The sequence below is a fragment of the Schistocerca gregaria genome, chromosome 8 (assembly GCF_023897955.1).
Source record: "Schistocerca gregaria isolate iqSchGreg1 chromosome 8, iqSchGreg1.2, whole genome shotgun sequence".
NCBI classification, from domain to species: Eukaryota; Metazoa; Arthropoda; class Insecta; order Orthoptera; family Acrididae; genus Schistocerca; species Schistocerca gregaria.
This window is the reverse complement of record NC_064927.1, coordinates 282,342,528-282,355,170: the sequence shown is the minus strand read 5'-3', so window position 1 is coordinate 282,355,170 and position 12,643 is coordinate 282,342,528. Positions and strand designations below refer to the sequence as shown.

Genomic DNA, 12,643 nt, shown 5'->3' with positions numbered 1-12,643 from the left:
TTACTTGCAGCCTCTGCCAGATCTACCTTCTTCCCAGGGTAGCCCCCATTGATATTAATAGCTCCCCATCGCATTACCATTTCATTGCCAAGTCGTATCTTAGGAGTCCCTGGTATGTCAGTTAGAGGTGGGACTCCGTCACCTCCAAAGGTCCGAGGCATTTTGCTCTGATTGTTGCCAGCATCATATTTAAAGTATCAGGGAAGCAGGTTGCTAGCCTTACTTGCCCCGAGTCCCTCAACCGTTAGGGGTAAAACACGTATTAAACTGTGAATGAAATTATCTACACTGGTTGTGGAATGCTTTTATTCAAACCCACAACTGGTTTTGTGTTAATTGAAAGTGCATCATCAGGTGACTGAGATATAGTTTACCAACTCATAGCAGAAAGGTAACTGCCTAAGAGCCACTCCCAATTATTCACATTATTTTGTAAACATATAGAAAGCTAAAAGTGGTAGTCCAAAGCTAAAATGAAAGAAGTAGCATAGAAATGGGGGGGTGGGGAGTAAAAAACACAGAGACCAAGAGGTGAATCCAGTATGCAGATTCAGAAGGATGTAGGTTGCAATATTTAGTCACAAATGAAGCAGCTCACACAGGATACAGTAGCATTGAGAGCTGTATCAAACCAGTCTCTGGGCTGAGTACCACAACATCAATGTGGCTTTAAATGAAGAAAAAGAAATATCACATGAATTCTGCATGACGATAAAACCACGTAACAAGGTAGGTGACACTCACTTGTTAACCCAAATCATAAAATGCTAGCTGTAACAGACAACACTGAAGTGAGGCAAAGGAAAAGTTCATTTCACTTTGCTACACCTGTCTTCCAACACTCATTTTGCTTATTTACTCCTGTCAGGAAACACCGTGCTATAAAATAAATGTATATTTTCCAGCTGCTTACTCACATGCCTCCTCTGTACTCACTCAATTTTTTTTTTTCTATAACCCCTCAACTTTTATTTGTTGTTCATAACAATTTTACTTCTGGCGTTTCATTGGCCTCTGTAACACAGCTTGGTAAAGAGCACTACAGTTCTTTGTTGCCATCAGTATCAAACAACATAATTCTCAAATGCTGGTGATGGGTTAAGTGTAATTTCAGTGTAGATAGCACAACCTATTAAACTAAAATTGAAGAAATCATTATCCAACTCAATTTGCTATATTACAAAATGTAAATACAGTTCAAATAAAAAGTAGAATTCTAGATTGAGATTAGACAGCAAAACAACCATTTACTGTGGGCATGAGCAATTAGTCAAAATCACTCTCTCAGAGCACTTACCGATGAGTATCAAAACAGATGCCTCAGTTTCATCACATTACTATGTCAACAAATGTCACAAATTCAGCATATGTAGTGTAATAAAAGAATAGTATTACAATCAGATCAAGTTCACAAAAGCAATAAATTTATTAACATAATTCACAAAAGAACCTTGAAAATTATATTTTTGAGACAGAATGGTTGCACAGATTAAACCCAAGGTCTATGTTGGGAAATGTACAAGAATTCCCTATATAGAAAATAGGTAGATGCTGCATGGAAACAGCGTTATATATGGTTATCACCTTTGCTTGAATCATTTGTGTTACACTGATTTTGTCGAAATCATAATAAAGTCACAATGCTGAAAAACTTAGTACAAACACATGAGCCTTAAGAAAATTACAAAGATTGCAGAGATCGTCAACTTAACTTCTGGTTTTTTTCCAATTCGTTATAAACAAATTACACCATGGGAAACATTTTTTAGTTAGGATTCCAACTAACCCTACCAATGTGAATTTCGTTTCTCGGCCACAGCTTCAATAAATTCTATGTGACTTGCATATAATTCCAGATCCTTTCCCACATCCATCCATCTAACATTAACGGCATCATCCCCTGCAGAAAGAGGCAATTTGCCAACGGACAAACCAGTCTCATCATGAAAATTCGCTGCAACTGTTTCCATCCACGCATTATCTGTGTTACGTGGATCATCTACATAACCTTTATAAACTGTTTCTCCACTTTCAAAAAACTTCGCCACGATTGCATCTGCTTCATTCAACTGCTCTGGCTTTCTTCCTAAAGCATCAAGTGCTTCTTCGAAAAATTCTCTCTTCAAGGTGATTGTTACCACCTCGCCAGGATCCACCATGCCGCCAGGTATTGCCCATTCTCGTGTGTCCCTGCGCTGTATTGCAACAAACTGGAGGATTTTCTTTTCAGATGTTGGATGCAGCTCAATTTCATGGTTGCACGTCCTTTTCCATCTCGTTACTATCGGGTCTGCTGCATGATTTGGTCCCCATCTACCCAAACACCCCCTACCGCAAACTCCAGTACGTCCCACAGGATTCAATGGCAATAAATTTTCAATTTTGTAAACTCCTAAGTGACTTTTGCGGTTAACACTGCCATCCAGCTGGTTCCATTGTGGATGAAACGAAGGATGCGAAATCTCCGGATCTGCCCAACTCTGGCCCTTGATATGAGCAGCCGTGTAATTTGTTGGTTCATACTCAGGATAGTCGATGTCCCAGTGGATTTTCTCGTCGGGTACAGGAAATCTCGCAACAGTATTGTCTGTTCTGGGGTAGAAACCTCCTCGGCACTTAAAATGCATCATCCTGCACTGAGACGCTTTTCTAAGGGATGCACCGAACATTTGCGTCAGAACCAGCAACAAATGATACAATACGAAAACATTCATTAAATCCTCGTATACCACACATTCGCACGACTACCTTAACTTTAATCCGGTAAGTTATACCAATCTACACAACTCACAAACAATCCGTCAATCACATCGCTTCCACTTGCCAGCACTAACTTCGCCGATTTAGAAACAGAAACAATAACAAAACAACAATATAATTTGACATCGATAGGCAAAGCTACCGATTGTAGTATCGATCTTCCGCTCTGTATCTTGCAGCTGCGTATCCACAGACAATGGAAACTTGTTCATGAATCCCGTCACCATCACCCACGAAGGTCGACCTAATGTGTTTCCACACACGCGGTCTTATTTTCTACTGACATTATATTCAGTATAGTGACAAACGAAATTAACTGTGCAGGTGTCAATGTAATTGTGCGCGTTTCAGCTTAATAACTTACAGAAACGTTAACGCAATACCAAGAACGAATTTTCAGAAACAACTTAAAACATAAGCCCTTTTCGATGATTCATTCTTTATTTTGCTACGATTGCAAATCGCTTAGAGACTCATCGTCATATGACACAAAGTTTTTAGTGATTGTAGCATTGCGTGGAATTATTAGCAGCCACAGGCTTTATCCTGGTGGGAAAATATACTTTACCAAGTATGTTAAGGCGCAACGAGGTTCTGGTCTATGTCAAAGACTGTGTAGTACTGTGTAATCAATTTCTATGAAAATGAATGGAAGTGGAAGAATGACTACTTAAACGTCTTTGACCGAGCAGTCAACCTTCTAATCTTGTATTCACAGTCTTTACAGCTGCAAGAAGTAAGGGGTTGAAGTATTTTCTAGCGTCTTCATTTAATATTGACTCTTAATACTCTTTAGTAGACTTCGATGGGATAATTGACATCTATCTCTAAGTATCTGACAGTTAAGGTTTTCAGGCATTTCCTCTAAGTGTCCTCCTAGTGAAACAAACCTGTTACCATTTGTGCCACCCTTGTTTGTGTATGTTCACTATCCCCAGTTAATACTATTTCGTCTGGAACCCTCACTCTTGAATAATGTTCTAAGATGAGAACCATATGCATTTTTGTTAGCAGCATCCTGTACAGCATAGTATTCACATGTGCTACCCAACAGATATTTATCTTATATGTCCATATAGTAGGGCTACCTATGGTGTGAGCATAGCATACTGCACATGACGCCAGCATCAAACAGGAATTATCACATGATTTTAGTGTAAAATTGTTTGTTTATATTTTGAGCTAAACTGACATCTTAATAACCCACTATTCGCCCTGTTTTAAACATTTATTTATTTGTAACTGTAGTGGCGAGCAATTGTTGACGCAAAACGAGGAACAATCACTTTCCCACCACAAAGTTACATGGTCTGAGCAGCATTATATGTTGACAAAAACCCTTTTATGCACATCTGAATTCTAATTTCCGTAGCTATTCCTGTTGTATCGATATGCTCTGGATGCGCACGCCCAAAGGGAAATATAAATCGTTATAATCATTAGTGGCTACAGATGTGATATTGGCCCATTACAACAACAGCAATGAGTTATATTGTCCCCGAACTGAACTAAAGACAAGATCAAGTTCGGTTTGGATTCAGTAATGATTTACTTTCGAGCTCGTTTGAAATGTGCAGCGACTGCAGCCAGCAATTGCACACTTCAGCCAGCCACACTACTACGATCTGCTGGTCAGATCGTGAACTTAAGCCTTGCTGCTGCCACACTGTGGCTCATCCAGGATATGACGCACAGCTGGCGCTGGTGGTCGGTGCCAACCTTAGGTGTAAGCTTGCAGCACCATGTCAGACGTTCCTGTCAACTGTTGGCCTTCTTTTCAAAGATGATTACGCCTACACAACCTCAATGCAGGTTGAGGGGAGATGGGTTAAGGGATGGGGAGAGGGGAGGTGAACGAAGAGACAGTGGGAGAAGAATAAATGTATAGAGAGAAAATAAGGGAGGGAAGATGGACTATGATAGTATGGAAACAATAAAGCCCAGGCAACGCAGGGTTTTCAGCTAGTTGTCAATATAAAAGGATTTCTTCCAGACTTCACAATCTCTCAATACTGGATATTATCAATTCGAACCACCATCAGATCACATCTCAAACAGGTTTGTGTGCAAGCAGAACAATCACTGAAAATGGAGTTCCTTTGTACACTAAAAGCTACAGATAACCACCAGGGGCATAGATAATGGGGAGGGTGGGCAGGAGTCCCCCCCCCCCCCCCCCCCTGAGCCCATGAAAATAGTGTTTTTTGTTTTAGTGGAACGCAATGCAGTCTGTGTTGCAGTTTTCAACACTGAATGGATGGATATTTGTACTAAAAAAGTGAACCCCCCAAAAGAAGATTGCTCCCCTCCCCAGAAGAATAAATTATTGATGTCCCTGGTAAACACTGTACTGCAATGAGAACCAAATTAAGATTTTGGAAGTCTAGATTCTTTAACTGTAGTATGTTTCAGCCAAGTATGACACCAGTTATACAAACATTTAACTACTTTTCGAGGGTGTATTTTACTGGTTCTGAAAATTCATTCAAAGTTGGCAAAATCATTCTAAATCGCCAAACTGCATTTTAACAAAATCGATGCACTTATTTCGTATCCAGTTCGTTTAAAAACTATAGTACTGGGGATACAATGGCGACTCGAGCCATTTTTCGCGGCGTCTACGTTTGCGTCATGAGAGGCCACACTTGTAGTCTAGTTCTGCGCCATGAGGGGCCATAGTTCCGACCCTCATGATGCAGACTTAGACGACGAGTGTTTACCTGCATGATGCAAACCTAAACGACGACTGTAGACCCTCATAACACAGACCTAAACGACGAGTCTGAACCGTCATGACGCAGACTTAGATGCTGTGGAGAGTGGCTCAGTGTTTCCATTATATTCCTACTACAATACATTCATGGAAAAAGACGCTCTTCATTTTAAAAGCATTTGTAGTGTCTAGGTCTTCAGCATGTTGACTGTGCTTGTGGGATTCCTCTTAATTTAGAAATGCAGGAATAAAATTACATTTCGCAATGTGTGTGGAACTCAACAAAATAAGTTGTAATTTAAACTCATAATGTGTATTGCCTTAACCCACAAACTAATATTTTTTCTGCAGAACACTTTTCAATATAAAATATTTACAAATTTTCCTTCAGTTCCCTAAAGTATTATTTAGGCCAAACCAGAAACTCCTAAAAATATTTGGCTACTTTTGCAAATACAAGTAAGAGAAAATGGTTTATGAACAATAATAAATGTCACTTCTGAGGATTGAAATCAAAAGGTTTAGTCTAAAATAAAAATGAACTGTATTCATTACAATATTTCTATCTCAGAAATTGACGCCCAGAAAGCACAAGAAAGAAAACTGCACTCTTAATTAGTAAATTTGCATTCAAACTCATAGTTTCCTGTTTATTGTTCTACTGTATTCTTAATGTGTCTAATTAGTGTTTGAATTGATTATGACGAGATCGTTAACTCTATCTGCATTAAGACGTAATCGTTTTTCGATAATTAGGTTTCCAATGCAACTAAAAATTCTCTCACTAGAGGCACTAGCGGCTGGTATATTTAATATTTTTCTTGCCACACACACAAGTCGAGGAAGTCGTTGGAAGTTATTTTTCCAGCACTGTAGAATATCTCCCTGGTTCACACAGTGTTCTTGTAAGTATCTGCTGACTTCATCATGTAGGAGAGGAGACTCTTCTGCTCAGTCCTCAAATTTCGGCATTTTTTACGGTCCTGGATTTGTTTCTTGGGTGCAGTGATTGGGCACTTGTACTATAGAGGTTCCAATTAATATTTGCAGAATAATGTGAAGATCGTACTACACATAGTTGAAATTATAATAGGTTTTAGATGATGCTATCATTTATCTTCCAGTAAAGTCACCAGAAGATCAAAACTAACTGCAGGACGATTTAAATAAGATCAACCAGTCAAATCTAATGGAGAGCCTTTTCTGGTATGATTGCTGGAGGAGGGCGAAAGAGTCTAAAGAAGGGTTGATCGTTTGGTATTACCGTGAAACAGGGGAAAGAGTGCCCCGGAAATTATACAGGAGTTGGGGTGGGAATCATTACAACAATGGCGTTTTTTGACGTGGCGCAATCTATATATGAAATTTCGATCACCAACTTACACCTCTGAATTCGAAGATATATTGTTGAGTCCCATCTACATTGGAAGCAATGATCATCAGAATAAAATACAAAAAAGCAGCGCTCAGATGGAGACATGTAGGTATTTTATCCCGAGCGAAATTCGATAACAGAAGACAAATAAGTTGAAAGTGGTTCGATGAACCCTCAACCATGCACTTGCGTGACTTGCATAGTACCCATGTACATGTAGATGAAGAATATATGCATTATCTTAGGAGCTTTCCTTCAGCACACATCAGTCGTGCTGCTTGGTAAACATCAATTTTTTCATCCTCGGTTAACTTTCTTAATGTGCGGTAGTTAGGCACCATATACGTTGCACTTTTATGCAATATACTAACGCACATTTTCTGTTCTAGGAAGGCACCTGCGGCTTGTTTCAAAGGTTTCATGTCCTGAAATACATTTTATCAACATACATATTTCACAAGTGGTTCTATAATATTCAGATGGAATAAAAATTGCAAACATCTTCATCATTATCCTGTAGAGTACAGTGAACTTTTAAGGCATAAAACCACGGTAGAACTAAGTGTAGGGTTGGCTCCTTGTCACCCTCTAGATCAGCTGTGGCTTCTTTAAACGGCTTAAGAAATGCTATAAGCTGGCCAGTTATATGGTGGTCATAACCCAACATCTTGTCAGAGCCACCTTCGCTATGTAAGACAGTCTTCACTGAATCAATCTGAGAATGGACTGATACAAGCTTGTCAAAATAACTATTCCAACGAGTTGAAACTCACTGCTTTAAAGATGAGTTCAGTCTCACACAGAGACCTCTTCTCTTGAAGTAGGAAACTGTACCCCGTACTGTATTAAGAATGGCTAATATATTTGGAACATTTTCTTTCAAAAAATGTTCGCTCAGAACATGTTTCAAGACTGTGTTTATACTATGATCCATACATAGAAGACGCTGATATATTTCGAGAGCTTTGACAATGTTACTACCCTGGTCTGTGACAAACGTAATTTTGGCAATGTCTTCACGAGAAACAACCATAGTTTCTAATCGATCTTCCAACTCGTTTCGAATATTCGAGCCAGTTTTTGGGCAGCCAGGAAACGCAGAACACATCAGTACATATTTATTCAAACGGCAGTCTGAATTTATGTAATGCATTGTCACGGACATGTAATGCACCCCTTTGTAATTGTCTGTCCATATATCAATTGTACTGGCACATATATCAGAACGAATCACATGCACTATATCTGGGAGCATTTTGCTGCACACTTTCCTAGCTACAGTCACTCGGGAAGGCATAATATTTTTACTAGCAACTGAGCCATTTTTTTACCTATGTCGATCAGTGTCTGCCCTAAATTAAGAATTACTTCTCCCTCTATACTGCTAATTGGTCTCCGGTCCTTAGCACACATTTCGACACACTTTTCGGCCACTAAATCTTTGTCCTCTTTCAGGACATTTACGGAGTGAGGGAACTGCTTGTCAAATTTGCACACATGTAACATCCTTGAGGTTCCCGAATAACTATTTAAGAGCTTTTTACATAGTTTGCATTGAGACACACCTACCGATTTATTTGAAGTGGCCTCATAAACACACGAAAACGTTTCCCATGCAGCACTTGTGCTCTGTTTAGTTGCAAGCATGTATTCGCCAGTTGTCAATTTTTTTCAATCTCACTTAAGTTGGACCTATTCATTGTGGTGCCTCCACCGTTGCGATAAATGAACTGTAGGCTAACTACCTGGCTACTCTAGTCATGGTAGCTTGACAGCACAACCTGTTGTCCGCACAGCAAGCTGAGTGGAGGAAACTGATATGTGTGCACACATTCATCATGGATTGAGAAAATATCGTTCACAAGTAGCTCTTTCTTCTAATGAAGTAATGAGAACATTATGAATTAGCCTGAGGAGAATGATATGTTGACACACTGTCAGTACGAATTCAGAGAACGTCACTTTTGTGTGATACGACTAGCTCTTTATTCTCGATAGAAGATCTCAAATTGATTCCAAGTTTCTCGATTTTAGTACCCTTCCTCACAAGTTGCTTCTCAATTGTGCGTCTGGATTCATGTTGTCTGCCAGAAAGGTCACAGCTCGTAGTAACTGATGGAAAGTCATTGAGTGAAACAGAAGTGATCCCCAATGTTCCTCAAGGGAGTGTTATGAGCCCTCTTAGATTAGATTAGATTAGAATAATTTTCTGTGGTTTCTGCTGTTTCTAATCTATATAAATGATTTAGGAGACAATCTGAGCGACCATCTTAGACTGTTTGTAGGTGATGCTGTTATTTGTCAGCTAGCAAAGTTCTCAAAAGATCAAAATCAAATTCAAAGCGATTTGGCCAAGAAAACTGTATCATAAAAATGTGGCAATTAACCATAAATAATGGAAAGCGTGAGATCATCCACATGAATACTAAAAGAAATCCATTAAATTTCAATTACACAATAAATCATAAAAGCCTATAGGCCGCCAGTTGAACAAAATACCTAGAAGTTACAATTATGAACAACTTAAACTGAAATGGTCACATAGATAATCTTGTGGAGAAAGCAAAACAAAGAATGTGTCTTATTGGCAGAACAATTAGAAGATGCAACAGAAGTAGGTTGCCTACACTGTGCTTGTCTGTCCTCTGTTAGAGTACTAGTGTGAAGTATGGATTCCTTACCAGTCAGGATTGACAGAGGACATCAAAAAAGTTCAAAGAAGGGCAACTCGTTTTGTGTTATCACGAAATAGGGGATATAGTGTGATTGATATTATACACGAGCTGAGATGGCAGCCATTAAAAAAGGCATTTTCGATTTGAGAGAGATCTTTTTACGAAATTTCAGTCTCCATGGTCTTGTCTGGATGCAGAAATATTTTTTTATACCTACCTACAAATATAAAATGAAATAAGAGAAATCAGAGCTCACATGGTAAAATTCAAAATTCCATTTTTCCCACACTCTGCTAGGGAATGGAATGGCAGAGAAATAGTGTTAAAGTTTATCAAAGAACCTTCCGCCAAGCACTTGCCTTTGAACTGCACAGCAGTTATGTAGATGTAGATCGCTGGTGGCCAGGAACTTCATGATATTTATCGAGCACAAACCCATAATGTACAACTTCCAGCAGACCAACAATCACTACTCACCTTGCCAGTTTTGCCAACTGGAGTATATCTCTCAATTCAGTGCATACATTCAGAACACCTCAGAAATGGACAATATTACTGCAATTGCTTTTCAAGAGTTGCTGGGATCGCCAATTGCATCTGTTTTGCCACATTCATTGTAGCACTACTAGTCCTACGTTTTATCATCCTCAGATTAGAGTTTGTTTCTATCCCTAACACAGACACAAAACTGTTCTGTAACACCAGCACTGGCAAGACTGAAAAGCCACAACATTTCATACCAGCTGCCTTCTGCTGGCAGCTCTTTGACAGCATCCACAACCTGTGCCACCCTTGTGTTAAGGCCCCTAGCAGGTTTGTTACCCATCATTTCCTGTAGCACTGCTTCTGCTCAGACTGCTGCAGATGGGACCATTTCTATCTTGCTTGTCAGTGTAGTAAGGTTGGCCAGCATGCCCATGCTCCCGTTGATGATTTTTCCGAGACTACAGGGAGGATTACCCATGCCCATATTGGCACAGTTGTCACCCTTCACATCTCTGGCAGCCACTAGCATCTTTTAACCATCATTGATTGTTTCATGTTCTGGCCAGAGTCGACACCAATTCCTGACATTTTGGATGAAATTGTGTGGCGAGCATTCTTGAGTATGTGGATGGCTAATTTTTGTACTCTACTCCATCTTACTGTGGATGATGGTAGGCAATTTGAATCCCAGCTATTCAATGAGCTTTTCCAAATCTAGACTGATGGAGTCTAGAACATCCATACTATGTCCCTCATAAGATTGTTAAGTGAGTTCACCATATCCTGGAGGATGCCTTCAACAGGGTGACCCAGAATATCATTTGACTGTATAAAGTCGACCTACATCTTTCTGCCTGAGCCCATCTGTATCTGTTCCCCTCAGACTGCCTTGTTGCTTACATTTTATTCTGATGTCCTGGTCTGGAGTCATTATCTTTTTTTCTCTTTGTGAAAATCACAGTTTTACAATAGGCTTAAAGGAGAACATTGGAATTGGCAACATATTTTCTTCAGCAACTTCTTGGGGAAAAAATAATATGGCCAGAAAATGTTAAATTATTTCTCAAGTCCCTCAGAATATCAATTATATAAGGCATGAAATGTAGTTTCTTAACACAATTCTTGGAATTTACCTCAAATTGACCAGGAGTAAAATAATACCAATAAATGAAAAGAGATATTAAAATGTAATATGATATGTGTCATGAATAAAGTAGAATTATAAAGACAGTAATATTAAGCAAAGAGGGAAAAAATACTGTGTTGAATGAGAATCAGTCTTACACATATTGTTTTTGTATTCCAGCACTCTTCCCATTATCCTATATATATACAGGTGCTTATTAAAGAGACATGTTCATTGTTAAGTAACGGCCTGCTTAGCTGGGTGGTAACATGCTTGCCTCTCGTGGAAGCAGACACGGGTCCGATTCCTGGCTAGCTTGGAGATTTTCTCCGCTTGTGGACTGGGTGTTGTGCTGCCCCCATCGTCATTTCATCCTCATCACCGGTGCAGATGGGACCATTTCTATCTTGCTTGTCAGTGTAGTAAGTCACCCAATGTGTGGTCGACTGCAGTAAGACTTGCACTTGGTGGCCTCCTGGCCAACAATGCCGTATGCTCATTTTATTCATTGTTAAGTAGTCCACCATGAGAGAAATATTTACAACATCCAGTTGTGTTAACGAGACCAACTGATAAAAGCCTGAACGGCTTGCTGGAGTGGCCGGGAGGTTGTAGGTGCTACAGTCTGCAACAGCGCGACCGCTACGGTCGCAGTTTCGAATCCTGCCTCAGGCATGGATGTGTGTGATGTCCTTAGGTTAGTTAGGTTTAAGTAGTTCTAAGTTCTAGGGGACTGATGACTTCATAAGTTAAGTCCCATAGTGCTCAGAGCCATTTGAACCTGAATAAATACCTTTTGCTGCACAGACTGCTGCAAGATGCTCAGTCACCGAGGTTCTGGAAGGTACTGACATGGCTGTGGAGCTGTGGCAACTCCAGTGCTATGGCCAGATGAGCTAGATTTCCTAGATGACGAACCATGGCAGGAACATCTCAATCAAAGTGGTTCTAAAGATTCTTGGTTTGCTTAAGTCTGGCAAGTTTGGTGTTCAGAGGAGTATGGTAAACTCATCCGGGTGGTCTTTGAACCACACGTGTTCACTGTGAGCTGTGTGACATTTACATTGTTCTGCTAGTAGATGACATGATGCTGAGGAAAAACCAACTGTGTGTAGGGGTGGACATGGTCCCTAAGGATAGATGCATACTTGTGATGACCAATTGTGCCTTAAAGAATGATGAGGTCATACAGTGAATGCCATGAAAACATTTGCCAGGCGATAACGCTTCCACCTCTGGCCTGGACCTTTCTGACGATCGTTGCAGAGTGTACTTTCTATCTGATGAAGTATGAAACATGATTCATCTGAGAACGCCACCTGTCACCTCTCAGAGGCGTCCAGTTGCTGTCTTGGCGTGGAAATTCTAGGCTTCATTGCCAATGAACAGGAGTCATGATGGGTGCATGAACCAAGCATGTACTGCACAGGCCAATATGCAGTGGTATTCACTGAATAGTTATTGAGGAGACACTGTTCATCAGAGCAGTCAGTTGCTCAACAGTCATC

At 40.0% G+C, this 12,643-nt stretch overlaps 1 protein-coding gene across 1 annotated transcript; it reads right to left on the bottom strand.

Moving 5' to 3' along the window:
• Window positions 1–1,403: 1,403 nt before the first annotated feature.
• Window positions 1,404–3,367, bottom strand: LOC126284776 (ADP-ribose pyrophosphatase, mitochondrial). Its single transcript, XM_049983937.1, has one exon. The coding sequence runs from the start codon at window positions 2,712–2,714 to the stop codon at window positions 1,788–1,790; it is 927 nt and encodes a 308-aa protein (XP_049839894.1). The 5' UTR covers window positions 2,715–3,367; the 3' UTR covers window positions 1,404–1,787.
• Window positions 3,368–12,643: the final 9,276 nt, after the last annotated feature.

Bases quoted from the DNA above. Each gene is read 5' to 3' on its own strand.
- LOC126284776 (XM_049983937.1), bottom strand. From the start codon at position 2,714: ATGAATGTTTTCGTATTGTATCATTTGTTGCTGGTTCTGACGCAAATG.